At 47.2% G+C, this 22,961-nt stretch overlaps 2 protein-coding genes across 11 annotated transcripts in view; both read right to left on the bottom strand.

Annotated features, from left to right (window-relative positions):
• Positions 1 to 21,516, bottom strand: part of TRAK1 (trafficking kinesin protein 1) — a 100,762-nt gene extending 79,246 nt beyond the window's left edge. The window contains exon 1 of one of the 10 annotated variants that reach the window (XM_061396068.1): positions 21,251 to 21,516. Coding sequence is in view for 7 of the 10 variants with exons in the window: in XM_061396058.1 (XP_061252042.1) it covers positions 17,606 to 17,696 (91 nt within the window). In the remaining 3 variants the exon portion in view is untranslated. Of the gene's footprint in view, positions 1 to 17,605; positions 17,861 to 21,250 lie in introns of those variants that run through there. The other 9 variants (XM_061396070.1, XM_061396069.1, XM_061396058.1 and 6 more) reach the window with 9 other exon arrangements.
• LOC133235657 (collagen alpha-1(I) chain-like) overlaps positions 21,433 to 22,961 on the bottom strand; it is a 61,630-nt gene continuing 60,101 nt past the window's right edge. Inside the window, exon 4 of the mRNA XM_061397357.1 lies at positions 21,433 to 21,547. Coding sequence (XP_061253341.1) covers positions 21,437 to 21,547 — 111 coding nt within the window. The 3' untranslated portion in view covers positions 21,433 to 21,436. The remainder of the gene's footprint in view (positions 21,548 to 22,961) is intronic.

Here is a 22,961-nt window from a genome sequence, read left to right as displayed (position 1 = left end):
GAAAGCCAGGACCCGAGGCAGGCTGGCCAGCAGGGCCACGGCTGCCACCTGCTGGCCGCACCGGAGGCCCGGGGCCCAGGCGCTGCTCCAAGAGTGTGGAAACCAGGCTCCCAGCCACGGCCCTGTCCCCAACTGCGCCATGACACCCAACAGTCACCTCGTGGTTTATCTGGTCTTTGTCCCTCCATCTGTAGAACAAAGGCATCAGGTTGCACAAAAGCTCTCTTTCTACCCAAAAAGTCTCTGGGCCACCACACCCAGCGCATCCCTCCTCCACAGAGGAGGCCTCTTAGCACCTGGAAATGCCAATTTCTTCTGAGAGGCCAGGGATCTGTTTTTTCACATGAGATGCCCTGATTATCAAATGTGGCACGATGGTTTAGAATTCTGTTAAATACCTGAGAGTCAGATCAAACATGTGTGAGTGCCTGCAGTTTGCATGTTGGGACTTTCCATCCTGGTGCCTCAGTATGGGCCTCGGGAGAAAGTTCTAGGCTACACCAAAGGTGACAGTCAAAGAACATGACCCCAGTTTGCACTTGAGGAGGTTCTGGAAGGGGCAGTAAGCCCCTCTCATCACCCATGAACCTTGGCAGTGACAGCAAACCCAGAGCCACGTTCTAAAGTTTTCCCAAGACCGCTGGCCTATGAGCCGCTCACAAGTCATTCTGTACAGACTTGGAAACAAAGCCTTTTCCTTGAGTTATAGGGAATAAAGGGCATGGGCTCAGAGACTCACACACAGGCCATACTGGTGTTGGAGACACATGTGACACTTTGCAACTGGTACCTGTCATATATCCTTCTGGAAAGTTCTTCTCTATCGTGGGGTTACATAGTTTAGAGCCTTACCTAAGGAACTCAGTGTTAGTAATTACTCCCTAGAATGCCATGAAAGATGTGGTTTCACTAACTACAGAGGGACCTTTAGAACTAAAAATTACTGGCTCAATCACTTCATTTAATAGAAGAGGATGCTGCACACAGGGAGGCTGAGGAGGCAGCTGAACATCCTAGAGCTGCCTGTAACAGACGCGAGACTCTGTGTGCATGGCCCCCACACCATGAGCCATCCCGGAGGCTGACATGCTCCACTGTTGACCCAGAACCCTGCCTGGTAACCAGCAAGGGCTCAGTAAACATTTTGCTGAACGATGCAAACCGCTGGTATCTATTCCTACATTTCACTTACTCTCAGAAACCAGCGGGCAGTGCAGGGTGAAGATCAGCAACACATTTGCAAACCAGGAAACCAGGGTCCGAAGGTTATAAGAGGAATTCAAGGGGCTAGGAAGGGGCTGAGCCCACTGCACACGGCATCACCCGGTCCCTCCAACTCTAATCCACACACGACTCACTGCCGCTCTCTGTGGCCCCCTGAGAGGATCCCCTGGGGAAGGAACCTGCACAAGAGCATTTCTCCTGCCTTCACTTATTTGTGGGCATTTCAGCAGAACTGGGGGACTCTCCCGAGAACTGAGCCCGGGGTGCTGGTGCCCTGGGGCAGGCAGCAGCGCACTGCACACCCTGCACTTCTGTACTGGGCTCCGTAGATGCTTCTGTGGCTCCACCTCAGACCTCCTGCGCCAGGAGCTACAAGGCTGGGACCCAGGAGCTGGCTTCTACAGCAAGTCCTTCAAGGGGGTCTTGCCCATCAACATTTGAGGGTTGACAGTCCCTTGTGATTATAATTAACTAAATTTGCTTTCTTTACAAAAAAACACAAACAAACAGATAAATGTGGCTCAACATTCATACAGTCCAAAAGGGCAAGGTCCTTCCCCCGCCCCAGCCCCTCCCACACACCTGCCCTCTCCCTGCTTTCACCAGACACAGACTCCACCCCAGAGCTGATCCAGCCGCTCCCATCTTTTCTGCTTACAGAAGGGGACACTGAGGCCCTGCCAAAGTGCGGCAAACTGGGCGAGGTCTCATGCTGAGCAGTATTGGGACTGGACGCCAGGACCCTTGATCCTCTCCTGGGCCCGCATCCTGAGCTCACCCCCTGACACATACCCCCTGCTCACATTCCAGCCCCACAGGGACAGGGACAGGCACCAGACTTCTCATCCTTGCTGCCTCGCTGTGGGCAGTAACCTCGGTCTCCAGGAGTGGGGAAGGACAAGCAGAGACACCCAAACAGGAGCAGAAAGAAACAGCCAAAGAAACTAGGATTTGGAGACAGAAACAAAACTTGACACTGGAAGGGCCATGGCCTTACCTGCCCCCGGAAGCAGCTCTTTCTGAGAAAAAGGACAGACAATGACCGAGGTTCAATTCCATGCAGATGGGGTGTTAGGTTCTGAGCTGTTGCTTGATCACACAGGACACCAGCTCCTGTGACAGGAGCAAAAGCAGAGATGGCTGAGCCGCCCCGCGGCCGCCTTGACAGGCAGGGTCTCTGATGCGAGGTTAAAGTGCCACCTTGTGCAACTGAATGTGGCCCCGTCCACTCAGGCACGCCAGAGCGCTGTGCAAGCAGAGGGCGGGAAGAGGCGGGACAGAGCGAAGCCAGAAGGACCCTGCTATGGAGGCCCCAGGACGTCAAAACTAACTGTAGTGTTCTGCAGAAATAGTGACTCCAACAGGCTTGGCATAGAAACCCACAAAAACAGACGATAGCACATCCCAGGTTAGACTAATTCTAACACAAAGACATAAAGCTAGAACTGCACAGAAATTTTATCTTAAAAGAAAAAATTAATTTTAAGAGATAAACCTCCAAGAAAATGCTCAAAAAATGGGAAGGGGTGGGGGGTGGGGTGGATTACTATTCATTTGAATTTGTTTTAACTAGGTTTCCCAGGTGGCACTCTGCTGTCAATGCAGAAGACCCAAGAGACACAGGTTCGGTCCCTGGGTTGGGAATATTCCCTGGAGCAGGAAATGGCAACTACTCCAGTATTTGTGCCTGGAAAATTTCCATGGACAGAGGAGCCTGGCGGGCTATAGGCCACGGGGCCGCAAAGAGTCGAACACAACTGAGTGACTGAGCACATATTAAGAAATTAAAAAAAAAAAACACAAAACACTTTGGTATTCCAATTTTCTAGATATTTCTTCTTAAAAGTGTATATATTACATACAATTATTAAATCATCAGAGGAAAATTTTTTACATGAAAATAGCCAGTGTCATTGTGATTGTAATTAATGTGCTCACAGCTGAATTAGTATTTAGACAGATGGAGCTGGTGGAAATTGGAACAACACTTGGAGTAAACAGTTTGACAGCATGTTTGGAGAAGCAAAATTCTGTCATGACCCTCAAACCAGTAACCTCCCACATGGGATTAAATATAAGAGAGGAATCCAAAAAATCTGGAATGCAAAATACATAAGCATGTTTATAGTACATATCTGATAAAGCTAAAAACATGCATAGCCAGGTTCTTTGAAAAGTAAAACAAAATTACCACGTGTGTGTTAGTTGCTCAGTCATGTTCAACTCTTTGGGACCCCATGGACTGTAGCCCACCAGGCTCCTCTACCCATGGAATTTTCCAGGCAAGAACACTGGAGTGTGTTGCCATTTCCTTCTCCAGGGGGTCTTCCTGACCCAGGGATTGAACCCAGGTCTCCTGAATTGCAGGCAGATACTTTACCACCTGAGCTACCAGAGAAACTGGATCAAATTACCTTATGATCCAGCAGTTCCATTTCTGGGTATATACCCAAAAGAAGCGAAAGCAGGGACTTGACCAGATATTTGTACACCATGTTCACAGAGGCATTACTATAACAGCCAAAAAGTAGAAGCAACCCAAGTGTCCGCCAGTGGATAAACAGGTAACAAAATGTGGAGCTGCAATAACATTGGGATATTATTCAGCCTTAAAAAAGAAGAAAATTCTGACATATATTAAAGTACGGATTATATGCCAACCAAAGTAAGCCAGTCACAAAAGAGCTGAAACTCTATGAATCCTGTTAGAGGAGGCTATTAGATTCAGATTCATAGAGACAGACTGTAGTAGGGTGATTGGCAGGGGATGGAGAGAGAGGGGAACAGGGAATGGGTGTTTAATGGGTACAGTTTCATTTGCAGAAGATGATAAAGTTGAGGTAATTTATGGAGGTGATGTGTGTGCAACAAAGTGAATGCACCTAACACCAAAGAACTGTACACTTACTGATGGCTAAAATGGTAAACTTCATGTTATGTGTATTTCACTCTTTTTTTTTTTTTGGGTACACGGCATGTGGGATCTTAGTTCCCCAAACAGGAATCAAACCTGCATCCCCTGCAGTGAAATCACAAAGTCCTAACCACTGAACTGCCAGGGAGTGCATTCCTTTTTTTTTTTTTTTAAATTAAAAGATGCTGCTGCTAAGTCGCTTCAGTCGTGTCCGACTCTGTGCGACCCCATAGACGGCAGCCCACCAGGCTCCCCCATCCCTGGGATTCTCCAGGCAAGAACACTGGAGTGGGTTGCCATTTCCTTCTCCAATGCATGAGAGTGAAAAGTGAAAGTGAAGTCACTCAGTCGTGTCCAACCCTCAGCGACCCCATGGACTGCAGCCTTCCAGACTCCTCTGTCCATGGGATTTTCCAGGCAAGAGTACTGGAGTGGGGTGCCATTGCCTTCTCCAAATAAAAAGATGACCACCCTACTATTGTTATCTCCCAATGTATGGCTTTCATTAGTGTTCCAGCTACAAAGTTGCATAACTCCTGTTATTTTTAGTGTCCAATTTTGCAGAACAGTAAGTTGTTCAGAAGCAAGTATTACTGTGTTACAGCAAGAATGCCTATATAAAGTTTAATTTTCAGGTAGTCAAGTTTTTTTTTCCACCAGGGTTACTGAGATATAATTGACTTACAGCACTGTATGTATTTAAAGTGTACAGCATATTGATCTGACCTACATATACCACTGAAATGATGACCACAATAAGTTTAGTGAACGCTCATCATCTCACATTGACAAAAAATTAAAGAAAGAGAAAAACTGTTTCCATGTGATAAAAACTCTTAGGACTTGCTCTCTTAACAACTTCCATATATAACATCAGTTCAGTTCAGTTCAGTAGCTCAGTCGTGTCCAACTCTATGACCCCATGAATTGCAGCACACCAGGCCTCCCAGTCCATCACCAACTCCTGGAGTTCACTCAGACTCACGTCCATACATGCAGCAGGGTTAATTCATCATGTTGTACAACATTTATGTATTTATACACATCATTCATGTTGTACATAAATAAGTACAGTACTTATTTATCTTATAACTGGAAGGCAGTTTTAACAGCCTTCATCCAGCTCCCCCCTCCCTTGACCCCTTTAATAACCACAAATCTGATCTCTTGTTCTATGCCTTTGTTTTTGAAAAATAACTGAACTATGACACTATGTTAGTTCCTGTTACACAACATAGTAATTCAATATTTCTATATATTTCAAAATGATCACCAGGATAGATCTAGTTAGAATCTGTAACCAACCAAAGAGACTACATAATTATTTACTATACTGCCCACATCGTACATCTCATACTGTGACTCATTTGTTTTGCAACTAGAAGTCTGTACCACTTACTCTCCCCCTTGATCATTTTCTTTATAATCTTAAGTCTTTGTGTCATGCTTAGGATGGCCTTCCCCATCTCAAGATTATTAATTTAACCAGCAAAATTTACTTCCAGCACTTTTATGGCTTCATTCTTAACATTCTATCTTTGAACCACCTGGATTTTATTGGGTTTGAAGGAGCTGCTTCCTTGGTGGATCAGATGGTAAAGAATCTGCCTGCAACATAGGAAATGCAGGTTCAGTTTCTGGGTTGGGAAGATCCTCTGGAGAAGGGAATGGCTACCCACTCCAGTATTCTTGCCTGGAGAATTCCACGGACAGAGGAGCCTGGCAGACTACAGTCTACGGGGTTGCAAAGAGTCAGACACAATTGAGTGACTAACACATACACACTTTTTATAATGTATCAAGCTGTACTTTTTATAATGATAACAAACAGAAGCAATAATAATGGCAAATATTTACAGATGCTACCATCTTCAAGTATTTATTTCCACTGATGCATTTAAACCTCCTAAAAGCCCTAAGAGTAGAAATTATTATCATCCCCATTTTCCAGAAGGGGAAACCTAAGGCACAGAGAGGTTAAATAACTGAACCTACATCACACAGTAAGTATTAGACCTGGCTTTCTAACACAGAGTCTGGACCCAGTGGCCACAGCCACACCCGTGCTGCCTCTGATCCTCTGGTCTCACTGATTAAATAATTCCTCTGTATAACTCTCTTTTCTCTAAATTGTCCTCCTCTTCCCAACTTCCACTCCCTGGAGTACTTTGCTTTGAAACTTCCTGAGACAGAGAACATCACTAAAGCTTTACTTGTGACCCATTCAGAGACGTTGTCTTTAAACAGGAGCACGTCAGACATGACTGATCTTACTTTTGTCCTGCCTCCTGGTGGTTCTGCTCCCTTGAGGTTTCATTAGTTATCTGTCTTTTGTTTTATAGACTATGTGCTGCCAGATTTTTTTTTTGGTAATGATTTAGGGCAGAATTTTCTTCAAGTGTTGGAAATAGAGGGTGCCAAGCAATGTGCAGGGTGGCCTCCAACTCTGAGTTACCATCACCACTCACCCTTTGAGCTATGCAAACAGTATCATTTTCTTGTGGGGGGTCATGATGTGAAAGAGAAGGAAACACTGATTTGAAAGGTCCACATTTTGTCGCTAAAATATGACATCTTATGATGCCAGTGGTTTCCCAGCTACCCACACTCTCTGCGTTCCTTAGTATCAAAGACCTGGGAAGACTCATTTCTTAGCCTCCCTTATAGCAAGGTGACCAAGAATGTTAAGTTCTGGTCACTGAGATTTAAGCAGTCGTGTGGTGAGGCTTTTCTAAAGGCTGCCTTTCTAGAGCCTGGAATTTGGACATGACAGCTGGAACTTCAGTAGCCTTCTGAGAACATGAGCTGCCTTTGAGGACAAAAAGCATGAGTGTGGTGGAACTGAAGGACCGGAGAAGCCTGGACCTTTGAGGACAGAAGGGTTATACCAGCACTGCAGAGCCTCCCTCTGAACTTCTTTTATATGAAAGAAAAAGAAATCCTGTGACGTGAAGGCACTGTTCTCTGCAGCAAAGCCTAAGCCTTATTGATGAAGGTAGTTTCCATTAAATTATTAATACTAAGAGATAAATCTGTATTTCTCTCATTATCCATAGCAAAAAACAGAATAATTTGCTTATACTTCATCTCACTATTCTTGCTCCTACCTCGGGTTTTGTTGCTCTAATCTAGGGGTTCAGATCCAATTTCCTGTTTTCAAATTAACTCTTTACACTTACATTTGCTTTCTGATTTCCAAATATGTTTACAAACTTGGTATTTATAGTTAAGACTCTCTCAGACCCTCACCCTGAGCAGCTGCCAGAGTTTACAGCCCAGGCCTTCTGTCTCTCTTCTCCTTCCCAAAGTCAGCCCTTTACCAGGGAACAATGGAAGTCAGTTAGCATAGGTGATAAACTTTGAGATAAAGAATTATGTGCCAGATCACAGAGACTTTATTAATAGAACAAAATTTTGTGATCCCAAAATACCTACAGTGCCTCTACCATTCAATGCAGTCAACTGTTTTATTGTTAATCTAAATTAACTTCCTGAACAGGAAATTCTGTTTATAAATGAACAATGGTTAGTTTTTCAAAACACCACATGAGATCATATGGATATTAAAAGACTTCAAACTCATCCCTAAACAGTTCACTACAGCCTGATAATAAGCAAATAGACAAAACAATAAAACCTAAGCATGAAACAATTCCATGTTACTTGAACCAGGTTTCAAACCAACACAAACATAAATTCAAAATGCATTAATAGAAAATTACAGAAGATAACTTTTTACAAAGCAGAATACAAATAAAGAAATATAAAGCTTTGATAAATATAATAAAGGAAAAAAATTTAAGTTATCTTATCAGGTGACGTTGGTATGATACACAAGTACCATGAGCAGTTAAAGTTTCTGTTAAGTGTGCACTTGAATAGCACAGATGACTGCTCAAGAAGATCTCTTGTTCTGCTCTCCAAGGCCAGGGATGAGCAAAGAAAAACAAGGACAGCAGAAACCAAGAAGTGACTTCCTGAAAGCTCATTAAAAATGCAGTCCCACTGGGGGACATGTGAGTGCATTGGTGGGTGACAGCTATAGGGCATGGAGTGTCTTTTTAGGGCGATGAAAATGTTCCAAAATTGACTGTGGTGATGACTGCACAACCCTGTGAACATACTAAAAACCATCAAATTATATGCTATAAATGGGTGAATTATATGGTATGTGAATTCTATCTCAATGAAGCGGTTACTCACACACAAAAAATGTAACCACAAAGAATAGGCACACCTACCATCTTTGGACACATCTCCAAATCTTCTACCAAACACTGTTCATAAAAGATGCATCTGACTCTACCTAAAAGGTTAATCACCTTTCCCACCATTCTAGCAAAGCCCAAGGAATTTCTAATACCCTTCTAGCCATTTCTACTGAAAACGGGTCAAGTGAAATAAGAGCTCATGCTTAAAAACAATAAGCTCTGGCTGCCTGGAGAATCCAACCATATGGACCAACTGTTTGTGGCTTAACAATGCTGAGTGGGTGGGGTATTACTAGACCCACCAGAAGCCCTTTGAATTTATTTATTTGGCTTCTCAACTAAAAAGGGATATTTCTCTCTTGTTAAGTTGACATCCTGATATAGATTAGGGCGTGAAGGTGTCGACCAGGAGTCCACCAAACCATGGTCCACTGAAAATTCAGTCCCCTGTCTGATTTCATAAATAAAAATTCCACTGGAACAGAGCTACACCCATTCCTTAAGGTACTGTCTGTGGCTGCTGTCAACTACAACAACAAAGACCACAGAACCAACAAACCTGAAACATTTACTCTCTGGCTCTTTAGGGAGAAGTGTGCCAACCCCTGGCTCTAGGCCACTGGGGTCTACAGCCTTCCCCCACCCACACCCACCCAGTTCCCTAGCCCAGCAGAGCTAAGAGACTACGCCATGGGCCTAAAGGTCACTGATACCTTGGGGTTTTCCTGAAGACCACCTACATGCCTCTGCCATTCAAGGCCACTCCAGCTACCTGAGGATCTTCTAAAATCCAGGCTGATCTTCCCTCACTTCCCACCCTTGCTGTGGCTCATTGTGAACAGAGTATCATTTCCCAACTCTGTGACCTTGAGCTGGGCCATGGAACTTCCCTTGGCCAGTGGAATGTGAGTGGACATCACTTACTGCATATCCAATCAGAGGCTCTGAATATCCCTGTGTGGTTATATTTGTCCCCTTGAGCTCCTGTCCTCTGCCAGGAGAAGAATGTGGCCCTAGACAGCTGCCGCCCTAGGGCCAGACACGTGGAACAAACCTGAACTGAAGCCCAGGCGTGGAAACTTAAGACCAGGAGCAAGGAATAAGTGTTGCAGTAGCCACTGTAGAATTGGGAGTTGTTTGTTACCCAGCATTTCTACAGCAAAACCTGACTAATACATACCCAATTTAAAATCATGTAAAGTACGGCCACTGATAACTAGGAGGATGAAGTTTACTGCATAGGCCTGAAATTCCATCACCATCAAGATCTCCTAACAAGTAGTCTAAGCAAGAAAGATGTGGCCATACTTGGCTTTCATAATACCCTCTTGTACAAAAAATGACTTCTGGAACTAACTCTAGCAAAGAGCAGATGGGAAGAGAATACAGGTGGGACAGACCAAGGCAGAAGAAGGGATAGGGGAGGATTTCTTCTGTTCTACACATCTAAAGTTGCCATCCCTATCTGCCAGACTCTCGAGACAATTAACTCCTCTTTTTTCCAAACCCTTTCAAAAGGTGCAAACCCTGGACTGCTGCAGGTGGCTGGTCTCCAGATTAAGGCTGCCACTCCTGCTGCTAGTGCTTCCCTGACCCACTAGGTGGAGCTGCATCCACACCCAGGCAGGCCTGCACCCTCTCTCAGGTCCCAGACAAAGGAAGGAGAGATCAGAATACTTTCAGGCTTCTTCAAACCTAGACTTGACCCTTCCCACTTCTACTCACCACAAACCCCTACTTAAATAGAAGTGAAAAAGCTTTGAGCAATGGAATTCAAACCTGAAGTTATGACAACCTGAGTTGTCTCTTGTGAGGTTTTTTCAATACAGAAAAAAAAAATAGAGTAATATTTATCAGATTCACTGAAATCTAACATGTTGGACTGGGCGTGAGAACAGAATTTCTACCAAAAGAGAAGGGAAGTCAGGGTCCTCCTACCCACTGGCTTTGCCTCCTTATCATCTTTCTAACCATTAATCTGCAAGACCTTCCTTCTCTCCCGACAAGAACATGAGCCAGGTGCATGGTCCACCACACAGATCAAAATCCAGCTAGGGCTGAAAACCGCCTGGAAGAGGACCATTTGAGTCTCACCCTGAGCAGACTCTCTGGGGGCCTGGGCTTTGTGTGGGCATCCTCTGGCTCCTCTAGCCACACTACTTCATTTCCTTCCATCTGCTTTTCAAAGTCCTTGCTCATTTGCGACTCACACTATGCCTGGCGTGTGCTCACTTGTCTACTGTCCAGCCCGTGGCATCAGGTCCGCAGTCACCTTCCCCATCGTGCCCATCACCTCCCAGTCAGACACCATCCAACTCCCCGCTCTCCACTCCTGGACCATCCCCCTCCTGGATCACATGCCGGTCCTCCCAGCTCTCAAGCCCTCCACTCTTTGACTCCTCTACCACATTACCTCCAGTGCCTCTGCCCATCAGCTTTATTCTCACAGCCCTTCCTCCTTCTGTGGTAAGTTCGTGGCATCCACAGGACAAAACCCAATTCTGCACAAAATCAAATGGTCCACCTTACTCTGCCCTGCAGCTGGGCTGAGCGGGCCGGGTGGAGGAATTACAAACACGCTGGGCAGAGAGCCCTAGAACGCCGTGGGCTCCCAGGCTCACCACCCCATGTCCCCCTCCAGCATGGTACCCCCAGAGGCCTTCGGGCACCAGGGACAGAAGTCAGATGGGCTGGATAGGGTCTGAAACAGCCTCTCCCTGGACAGTGAACTAGGGTAACACAGCCTCTGCACAGCTTCCAGGTGCCCAGCGCAGGAGCTGGTTGGTCCTCTCTCTTTCCTCCTCTCCCAGAGGTTGGTCGTTCCCTCCTGAAGACGCCCAGAACTCCCGGCCTGCAGGCCTCTTCTTCACTCCATTCCCCTCTCTGCCCAATTTACCTCCATACAAGAATTCAGAGGGGTTCCTTGGTAGCTTAGCTGGTAAAGAATCCTCCTGCAATGCAGCAGACCCTGGTTCGATTCCTGGGTCAGGAAGATCCCCTGGGGAAGGGATAGACTACCCACTCCAGTATTCTTGGGCTTCCCTGGTGGCTCAGATGGTAAAGAATCCACCTGCAATGCAGGAGATCTGGGTTTGGTCCCTGGGTTGGGAAGATCCCCTTGTGGAGGGCATGGCAACCCACTCCAGTATTCTTGCTTGGAGAATCCCCAAGGATAGAGGAGCCTCGAGGCCTGCAGTCCATGGGATCGCAGAGTCAGATACAACCGAGCGACTAAGCACAGCACAGCATAGCACAAGAATTCAGAAGAGGTCCTGCATGGGCACTGCAGGCAGGGTGAACGGAGGCCCTCTCCACTCCATCCTCTCACCTCCAAGGTGTTTCTAGCTAAATCCCGGTGTTTCCCAATGAGCAGTCCAAAGCCCTTCATCATCACAGGAAACATGTTACCCAGACACAATAGGAAAAGGGGCCAGCTTTACAACAGGCCAACTTCACCCCCTCCACATGCTGGAAAACACCAAAGAACATTAACCCAGCATGGCCTGTAAGCTGTTGTCTCTACCTAAGAGGTCTTGAGTCTTGGCCAACCTAGATCTATCTTGGTTGCAAAAACTTTCTACAAAGGGGGAAAAAAAAGAACTGTGTTTGTTTTTATGAAGTGGAGGATGGGAAGAACTAGGAAGGGAGAGGAGGAGAAGGGAGGAGAAACAGGTGGCAAGGAGGAGAGAAGAGGGGTGGGAGGGAAAAGAGATGGAGGAGGGAAGGGGATGAAGTGGGGAGAGGAAGAGAAGAAGAAAAGGGGGTAGAAAAAGAAAACTGAAAATGAAAGTTCTCCAAGAGCACCGTCTGGCACCAGAGAGCCCACTGACCCCAGTCTCTGTGGCATTCCCTGTTCTGCATATGAGACCTTTTATGTCTGGCTTCTTTTACCTCGCATGCTGCTTCCAAGTGCTATCCATGCTATATAGCACATATCAGTACTTCACCCCTTTTCATCCCTGAATCCTACCCCATGGTATGAATATACTGCATTTTGTTTATCCAATCATCAACTGATAGACATTTGGGTCTCCTTTCTGGCTACTGTGAATAATGCTGCTTGGAACACACATATAAAGTTTTGTGTGGACTTATGTTTTCATTTCTCTTGGGTACATAACTTGGAGAAAAACTGTTACGTCATACAGCAGCTACTATGTTGAACCTGAGGAACCACCAGACTGCTTTCCATGGGGCAAGCTTTGGGGAAGTTTGTTACACAGTGAGAGATGACTAATACAAGAGAATTAAACAAAGTTAGACACAAGAGGCATTGAGGACCCTGTGAGGCACACAGCAAGCACTCTGTTGGTGCTAGCTACTATTATCAGAGCACCTTCCCCCTCACGGCCTTTGCTCATGCATTGAGGACCGTGAGAAGCACACAGTAGGCACTCTGTCGGTGTTAGCTACTATTATCAGAGCACCTTCCCCCCCAGGGCCTTTGCTCACGCATTGAGGACCGTGAGAAGCACACAGTAGGCACTCTGTCGGTGTTAGCTACTATTATCAGAGCACCTTCCCACCCCAGGGCCTTTGCTCACGCTATCCAACGTGTGGATTGCTCCTTCCCTCTCTCCTTCTCTGCCGACACCTACACAGCCTTCAGATTTCTGCTTAAATATGGCTTTCCTACAGGAGCCTTCTTAGAAATGCTACTTCAGAAATCCCCTTTACATAATCTCTAAGCACCCTGTACTTCTGTGAATTATGGACATAGTCATAGTTAAACAGTAATTTGTGTAACTATTTTCAAGACATTTTTTCCTCTTCTGAAATATAAAAGAATCTCACCCTGGCACACCACCCTACCCTCTGTACACACAACAGAATCTCCAGAATACCTCTTAAAGGCCAACAACCCACTAGAAAAATGAGCAAAGACAAAAAGCAGGCTGTTTGCAGAAAATGAGACAAAAGAGAAAGGAGGAACAGACTCATTCATAATTAAGAAGAAACAAAATAAGATGAAATACCGTTTTGTATGACTATCTGATTAACCATGATGAAAATGGTTGATTAAACCCAAAGACCCCTGCCTCCCCACATGGACGCTGGGCACTTAATAGGTGCAGGCTCTTTGGAGGGCTGTGCTGCGATGCACAGCAAATCCTAAATTATTAGCCCACAGACATGTGAAATAAGTGACCCAAAAGACATACATGCAAGAATGTTGTTCCTTGGGGCACTGTTAAAAAGCAAACACTGGGAACAAAGCAACTGTCAAGAGGGGACTGACAAAAACAGTGGCTCATTCTTGGCCGCTGAGAGGCCAGTATGGTTAACTGCAACCCTATCCACAGGGGCAGCGCCTGCCTGCTCACTGCATACTCTAAGGAGGCCAGGTTTGTGAAGCTACAACCAGAACTCAGGCTCCATTATTTTACTTTAGTTTCTCCTTTACATTACAATAAGGCATTCCATTGTTATTTCTAAGATGATGTATTTAGAAGGATTCATTACCTATTAACCTGGTTAATAAAGGAGGAACTGCACAATGTTTGTTACAAAAAAAAAACCCCATATGTCTGAGAACATAAATAAATGGAAGATGATAATGATACAACCAAACAACGAGCAACTATGAAGCCATTTCAAAGCATAAGGCAACATCCTATGTACTGCAATGAAGCAATCATAATATTGTTAATTTTTAAAATGCAGATTTGGGTATACAGCATGGTCCCGTTAGTGTATTTTCAGAAAAAAAGAATTAGTTGCATAAAAACTTACTGGAACGATTTTTTAATGGTTAAACTGTACAGATGGAAGGGTGATTGCTACTCACATTCACTATGCTTTGGTACACTTTTGAGTTTTACTATTTGCATGTGTAATTTTTATCATTAAAACTCTACTTAAATGAACTTAATAGAAGAGAAAAACACACAATGAAGGAGGTTAAATAAGGTCAGAAAGCAACACTGTTGGGTCCAGACCCCAAGGATGCCTGGTTTACAGGAGAGGACAGGCCTCCCCACTCTGCACCTCCTTAAAGATGAGGGGGATATCAGTCCCTGCCCGGCAGGGTTGTGCTGAGAACAAAGTGAGTTTCCAGAGCAGTGCCTGGAAGCCTGCCAGCCACAGAGCAACTACCCAGTAAGTGTCAGCCTTTGTTAGGATCTGTGATGGCTAATTGTCAACTAAACTGAGCCGTGGGGTACCCAGATATTTGGCCGAACATTACTCTGGGTTGTTTCTGTGAGGGTGTTTTTGGATAAGATTAAGATTTAAATCAGTAGACTGAGTAGAGCAGATTCCCCCTCCGTGATGTGGGAGGGCCTCATCTAATCCATAGCAAGGTCTGAATAGAACAAAAAGGCTGACTCTCCCTAGGGTAAGACAGAATTCCTCCTGCCTGACTGCCCTCCAGCTGACATCAGCTTTTTCCTACCTTTGGACTCAAACTGAAACACTGGCTCTTTCTAGGCTGTTAGTGTTCGTTGCTCAGTCATATCCGACTTTTTGTGACCCCACGGACTGGAGCCGACCAGGCTCCTTTGTCCATGGAATTCTCCACGCAAGAATACTGGAGTGGGTTGCCATTCCCTTCACCAGGGGATCTCCCTAACCCAGGGATCGAACCTGGGTCTCCTGCATTACAGGCAGATTCTTTACCGTCTGAGCCACTGAGCCTGCTAATCTCTGGACTGGAATTACACCACTGCCTCTCCTGGGTCTCCAGCTTGCCAACTATATATCTTGGGACATGTCAGCTTCCATAAGTGCATAAGCCAATTCCTTAGAATATGATATATAAACATATATAATATAATAAAAATATCCTGTTGGTTCTGTTTCTCAGAAAACCCCTAACACAGATTTATGAAATTTGATTTGTTCCAAGTCCAATTACAGCTATAAAGTTCCTGTTCATGACAGTTTCTGCTTGATTTGCTCAAGTTTGTCTGAGATCAAGATCAGAGGTCAGAGAAGAAAGTCAAGGTTCTTGGGGCCATGAGTCCCAGAATCACCAGTGAACTGTGTGGCTGGGAGAACATTCAAACCCACCTGCAAGCCACACCCAGCACTCTCTCTTGCTGAATCCCTTTCAAGTCCCTACAGCAAACCTCAGCAGAGGGGCACAAAAGGATGCTGAGGACAAAGGCGCACGTCTGGCCCTTCCAGTCCCCCTAAGGAGCAGCTTGAACACAGCGTGTGTGAAGCGACAACTGCTCTGATACTTGCAAAACAAATCAAAGTAAATCCATTATGAAAACCTGGTACCTAAAGGAACACCCTTAGGAATGCTTTTTGTGGCTGGGGACTCAATGTACTGAAGCCCTTGCAAAGCACCCCTGATCAAATCTTTAATAACACTACTCTTTATTTTTTATTTTATTTTTAAATTTGGCCACGCCATGTAGCATGTGGGATCTTCATTACACCACAACTAGGGATCAAACCCGTGGGCCTTGCATTGGAAGTGCAGAGTCTTAACCACTGGAATGCCAGGGAGGTCCCTTTATTTTTTTATTTTAATTTATCATTTGCCAGCTTCCTAAAACAGTTTGAAACGGGCAAAGACTAACACCAGTACATCAGATACATTAAAACTTGTCTCAAATTCAGAACAAAAATGAATTATGAAGATAAGAATATATCAGGCATCTGTAACTATAGCCTGTCAATCATATATCAGGACTCTTACTAATAATTTTAACTAAATTTTACAGTACATGTCAAAACCCTGTCTAATAAATATTCTACCCACTCACCTAAGGATGAGGAGTGGAGGAGAAGCAAGGTCAGCATGTTTAAAAGACAAAAGTGAGTGTTTTTGTGTTTTGCTGAAGATTAAGTGTTAGCCCTAAAACCAGCATAACAGGGCCCTCCTCCTGCACTGCACTTGCAAAAAAAAACCAACTGCTAAACCGGGGCCATTCAACTGAGAGAAGCAAAGATCATTTCTAAGTTACGAATTCAGAAAAAGATGTGCGGTTCCCTAGACTCTAATTCACATTTTCCCACTCTGTAAAAGAAGGGGTGTTTCATCGTCCATTTTTTTCTGTTTCATTTAGCCAAGTAAACACCATTAACATTATACATTTTCAATGGAAAACACAATAAAAATTTTATACTAGACAGGAATTGATAAGCAAGACTTCACATTTAATCATAAAAGATGTCCATAATATTTTATTTGAGCATGTTTTCAGAGGATACGTCACCAAGTCTGATGGCTTAAATTGGTGACAGAAGAGGACCAAATCTGAAATGGTGGCCCTGCAATGACAAGGACAGTCCCCATGAGCATAGTGGGAGCAATCCTGGCTGGCTCACAGCGAGTCACTTCCGCCTCTGCCCACCTCCAGAGCTCTGGAAGGGGAGACCAGATCTTACCTGTGGACACCATCAAAAAGCTGGCCTCAGGTAGATGCTAGTTGAACAGAATTACTGACCAAGCCTGAAGATATTTTAAATACACACACACCACAGCATCTCTATAATCTCCCATCCAGAGTTCTCACATGTCTTGAAACCTATAACTGAATGGAACAAGAAGAGCTCGCGCTTCCGAGAAACTCACTGGTGTGTGGTCCCAGACAGACCATGAGTAACAGCATATAGACAACAGGACAGAAACTAGATGCACCAACCGTCGGACTCTGATCAGCTTAGAGGAAGTGAGCAGAAACGTTAGCCCCACAACATGAGACAAGCCAGAGCAGAACCGATTAGCAAGCGCACCATCACCGGGGTGTGGACGGGAGGGACAGGACCAAGCACATTTAATAGAGGGGAAAAAAAAAAAACAGGGTAGAAAAAGAGGAAAGGATGGGGGGAGACGCTGTCTGACTGTGTTCCTCACCTTCTGAAAAATCCCTTGCTGACCCAGACATCAGATGAGGCTTTAAGAAACCAGGATAAGACACAGGATCAGTAAAGTCACAGAGGAGGAGAGGTCAGAGGGGACCTTGGAGACCTTGCTCAGCCGCTTCAGAGATTTCGGAGGGCAAGGTGGTGGGAGTCCTGAAGCCTGGTCCCAACTCAGACACGCTGCTCACGGCCCCGCGGGGGTCACCCACCTCTCCTGAGCCTGGATGAGGGACTAAGAGGGGTGTGAGCGGCTTCCAAGGTCCCTCCACTCTGCATGTCAACAAGTCAATACTGCAGTTTCCCATCCCAGGTCCAAGGACAACCTGCCAAGCTGAACGGAACAGGAGAGAAACAACTTCTCCTGCGGCCTTTCGCCTCTCTGGCCACAATCTTCACAAAGAAAAGCACAGTGGACACGCCGGGCAAACACACTCACCACATGAGCTTGTCCGAATGAGCCTGCCTGGGCAGAGTCCTGGCAGAGGCTGGGCCCTCACGGGCTGCCCGAACTGAAACACCAGGGCCATGTGCAGAAAGAGACTCCAGCGGTAGTTCAGAGCGAAGAGCGATCCCCCATTAGCACCCAGCCTGGGCAGCACCTCGGCCCAGCCACCTTCTGTACCTACTCAGCATTTCTCTGAGTTTGCTTGTCGGGGCAAATCCTAAGACTGTGCACTGCCCTGGAAGCACAATGGGTTACGTAACTCCAGGCAGCCTGGGCACCCTATCGGCTCATCTCGTTAAACCACCCCAAACCAAAAAATGACGCACCCCAAAATGTGATATCCCTGGGGAGGAGGAGGGAGAGGGGGAGCGGGGCTTTGTGCTGGGCAATTTGGCTTTGCCTAAAAATGAGAGAGGAACAAAAAGCCTGTTGTTCATCTCAGAGCTCCCTGGGAACCGGGGGTGGCATGGATTTATCTGAGGCTGGATGCCAAGCGGTCTCCCAGGACTGCGCTTGGGCAAAGCCCTTGGAGTCCACATACATGTTCTTGGGGATACTCAAGAGGGTTTTCTGGTTTGTGTCTTCCTCCCGAAGACCAACATATAAAGCTTTAACCTGAGCGTGTTCTGCACTGTCTGGCCGCCTTAAGCACATAACAATGGCTGTGTTTACACTCTTGTTTACCAAGCCGCTGCCAAACGTGACAGCACTGAGCTGTTTCTCAGCTGTCCCATGGCTCCTGCTACGGATGTTCCAGCAAAGAACCGCCAGCTACCACGCCCCATAGGGCTTGACGTTTCAGCACTGCCATTCTGCCATTACTCTGCGCTTGTTCGTCACGTTCAAAGTGAAACTACTTTAACAAGTGAAACGCTTCCTGGATTTCACTGGCAAAATGCCACTAGAATCCCAGTGGTGAGCTTATGTGTTCAGACAAATGAAAATGCAGCTGGGACACTGCCTCCTCTGAGAAGCCCTCCTGGTCTCCCCCATCCTCGCCTCTTCAAGGCTCAGCCAGGCACCCTCCGTGGTGTTCTTCCGTGTGCCAGTGCTTATCATTGGTCTAACCATGCTGCATAGCCTATTTCTACTCGCTTATCTGTCTCCCCACCTGGACTGTATTCCTGGCGGAGGTGGGGCAGGGAACATGTATCTTGGGGTCAGGATCTACATCAAGCCCCACCCCTTAGAGCTCAGGTATCTTAGGCAGGATGCTGAGCCTTTCCTGATTTAGTCCTTTTACTTGCAAAAAAAGGGACAACATTCCCCACTTCATGGGAATGCAGTAATAATTAAAGAACACATTTCATTCACTCAGCAAATAGTTACTGAGTAACGGCCACATCCAGGTGCTCTTAAACAGCAGTAGCTTCTATTTAACTGCAAGTTTGGTCAACAAAATGCAACCATGGTAGTGCATGGCTAAATCTGGGGAGGAAGCTAAAGCAGGTAAGGGAGATGGGGAAAGGGGTAGACCATTCTGTCTTCAGGGGACTCACTAAAGGCCTCCAAGGACCGCCATTTGGAGAAAGTACAGTAGGAATCAGGAGGCCACCTGCGGTTAAGGCCACCCAGGAGCTGGACAGCAGCAAGAACAAAGGCCCTGAGATGGGATGATGTTCTGGGTCTGTCCAAAAATTAGTGAGGAGGCCAGTGTATCTGGAATGGAGTGAGCTGAAGAGGAGATGGGTCAAATGGGCACAGGAAACCCTGTCACTTAAGCCATGGACAGAAGGGAGCCCAGGGGAGGTGTGGAGCAGAAGAGTTAAGCCATCCAACTTTGTATTTACTGAGTCACTCCTTTGGATAGGCAGAGACCGGACTGCACAGAGGCAAGCAAGGAAGCAGGAGGCCCAGTCAGGAGGCCACTGCAACAATCTGAGCGTGAGATGAAGGTGGCTCCGACCAGTTACTGTTGGGGCTGGCGAGAACCAGTCAAACTCTGGACACAGTGTGAACCATGAGTCACTAGACTTCCTAGTGAACCAGGATAGGAAAGAGATACAGAGGTCACGAGTGCCTCCAAGGCTTCTGGTCTGAGCAGCTGAAAGGGCAAAAGGACCATTTAGAAAGACTGCAAAGAAAGCAGGTGGAGGAGGAAACCAGGAGCTCACTAAAGGCCAGGGTAGTCATAGGCATCCACGTACAAATGCCGTGCTGTGGAGTCAGACCCTCACATCTGGCCTTCAGGGAAAGTCCAGCATGAGGGCAGGCACTGGTAGCAGTCAGCGCAGAGGCAGGTTCCAACTCCTGGAGCCTGGAAGAGATCACTTAGGGAGTCACAGACCCAGGAGAGAGAAGAGCTGAGCCCCGGGGCTTCCCAGTTCCTGGAGAGGAGCAGCCAGCCAGGTCAGGACCCAAAGCCAAGGGAGGACCACATTTTTAGGAGAAGGGGGTGGCCGGCAGTGTCAACTCCTGCCGAGAAGGCTGAGGATGGACTGCCGAACTGCACGAGGCCATCAGTACTAGGGGTACGGTGGGGCCCAAGCCTGTGCATAGTGGACACATGAGAAAACAGGAGAAAAACCAGAGTCAGCAAACCAAAGAGCAGAGACAGGGATGCTGGCTGTGGGGAAAACAGCAAAGAAGGATTCCTTTTAAGAAGGAGAATGTGGTCACCTGTTTTTGTGCTAATAGGAGAGACACAGGAGCAAGGAGAAACGGATGGTGTGATAGAGACAGGACAGGTGCTGGACGCGTGTCCTCTGGGGGCCAGGCAAGTAGCAGGAAGATTCAGCTCACAAGTGGAGGAAGGGCTTGGCACCCAGGGGTTCGGCGGCATCTCCATGTCCCTTTTAGCCAGGAAGCTTTTGACGTGGGGTGGGGTGGGGTCCTCAATGCTTAACTGGTGAGAAAACGGTGAAAACCAACTGGAAGCCAAATCTGCATATCTGAAACTGTCAACGAACATTATTTCCAACAAGAGTGTGAAACCAAACGGCGCAGACAAGGTGAGAGCTGGGCAGAAACTTCGATAAAAACGCAACTAGATGCATTACGAGGCTCCTTGCTGCTGTTGCGCACACCAGCCCTCACCGTTCCCACTCGCAGCCCCTCCAGTGCCAGCTCCAAACACTTGTCCCGAGGATCCCTCAAGGAGAGAAACAAGCCAGAGCTCCGTTACAATGCGCCTGAAGAGCAGGTGCTGCCAGTGCACTGGGTGGGTGGGGCGTGGATCCCCCTGTTCCCAGGACACTGGGAAGGTGTGACTGACACAGGTGTCTATGAGAACTTGAACTTGACGGTGTGCACAGGGCCCTGCGGGGAGTTCCCCGCTGCTGCAGCCCACAGCACCATGGCATGTTATTTTCATTACACCTGTTTTATGTCAGAAGAAACAGAGCCTCAGGGAGAGGGGCGAGGGACCAAACTACCCTGAGCATCACTACGGGCCGGGCGCACGGCTCAAGACTCAGTGCTCCCATCTCTAACCTTCAGGACAATTCTATTACACAGTGTGTTCATCTCAGACAGTTCAGTCCTGGACGGTAGGTCTCACAATCCCAAAGCTGCGACTCCTTGCCCTTTGGTGGTCTCTCCTCAACCTCCAGGTCCCTCCCCAGACCCCCTCCTGCAGCCCCACCATTCCCCAGTCCTCACTGACTCCCCCATCCCCAGCAGGGAGAGACCCCTTACCGGTGATGGTGCAGGCATCTCGGTACCCTCTGCAGCTGGGCGCATCTTCCACGGCCTCGCTCACATAGTGCTCCTCGGGGATGCCCAGGCCGCAGGCTAGGACTGCATGGTTGCACGCCTCCGAAGGGGGCACAGAGTTGGCCAAAGCGTCGTCGTGCAGAGCTGTGGCGTCCAGCTTGGCAGGTTTCACAGGGAGGTGCCCACTGCCATCGGTGGCCCCGCTGCTGGAGTCTGGGGCAGTCGGGCAGACAGCCCCCAGGAGGTCGGGCACACTGGCAGCGGCTCCTCACGGGGAACCTAAGGGACAAGCCAGAGAGAGGAGCACGGTGACTTAGAATCTCTGAAAAAAATGAACAAAATCTTCAGAAAATAAGAGCCCTGAGCTGATGAGTGATCACATTGCAAATTCTGTTTCCTTCGAGCCAAGGTATTTCCAATTGAATTCTTCAGTTCCGATAAAGAATTACAAGTGAAGTTCTACTCAACCACTCAGGGACCAGTACAGACTGAGATACAGGGCATGTGGCTTCATTTACTAACTGAAACCTGTCTGAAAGCAGCTCTAAGCAAATGGACAGACTGGACCACAGCTAAGATGAGGGCGCCTACGCTGATACGGGGCTCCCCAGGTGGCTCAGCAGTAAAGAAATGCCTGGCAGTGCAGGAGATGTGGGTTTGATCCCTGGGTCAGGAAGATCCCCTGGAGAAGGAAATGGCAACCCACTCTAGTATTCTTGCCTGGGAAATCCCATGGAGAGAGGGGCCTGGTGGGCTACAATCCATGGAGTCACAAAGAGTTGAACACGACTTCGCAGCTACACAACAACAACCCTGAAATGACCATACCCAGGCCACTTGGCAGCCACACGGAGTGTGGGAAGAGCTGGGTGTGAGCATTCTGTACAAGACACAGATCCATCTCTCTGTGTTCGCTCAGTCACCCAGTGAGCATCTGACTCTTAGTCCACCTCTTACCAGTCTCATTTTTACAGCTGAAGGACAGGGGTCCTCAGAGAGCTTCAGAAGTTTCCAAAGGTCACGGAGCCAGGTGTGAACTAAGAAAAGGGATAGGAACTCCGTGGGAAAATGATCCTAGGCACCTGGCCACTGCCCCTCACTCTAGTGTATGCAGACATTTCCAAGACTTCACACGGGGTTCAGAAACAAAACGGTCGCAGCCCTGGATGCTCTCTGGCTCCAGCCAACCCTGGCACACCAAGCAAAAGGCTTCTTTCAGGCAGAGGAAACAAACAAGGCTTAAGCAAAGTGAGGGTGGACAGCCCTGAGAGATGAAAGCGCCTCTGTCTTACTTGGTTCTACTTGGGGAGCCTGCGGGAAGCAGAGATTTTTCTTAGCAGAGGAGTGAGAAATCCTGCAACCGGGTCAAATTGTCAGCAAAAGAGGGGCCAGGAAAGGAAGCAGGGAAAAAGAACACAAGCAGGCCAGCGGTTTTGCATTTGAGCTGAGGGGGTTATCCTGCCTCTCGCTGGGGCCCGTGGCCCAGGTGCCTGCCTCACTCTTCTCCTCCACTCGTGGTTCACGATTCCAGCCCCCAGGCTGTCAGAGAAGACTGGAGTTGCTCAAGCCTAATCCAGTTTGCTGCCAACAGAAAACATGTATGCATCTTCCTACAGTTTCCTTCTTCTCCAGCATGGGATTTTTTTTGCAGCTCAGAACTTGAGCTAAAACCCCCCAGAGCTGTGTGACACTG

Source organism: Bos javanicus, chromosome 22 (assembly GCF_032452875.1).
Source record: "Bos javanicus breed banteng chromosome 22, ARS-OSU_banteng_1.0, whole genome shotgun sequence".
Taxonomy (NCBI): Eukaryota; Metazoa; Chordata; class Mammalia; order Artiodactyla; family Bovidae; genus Bos; species Bos javanicus.
This window is presented reverse-complemented; position numbering and strand designations above follow the sequence as displayed.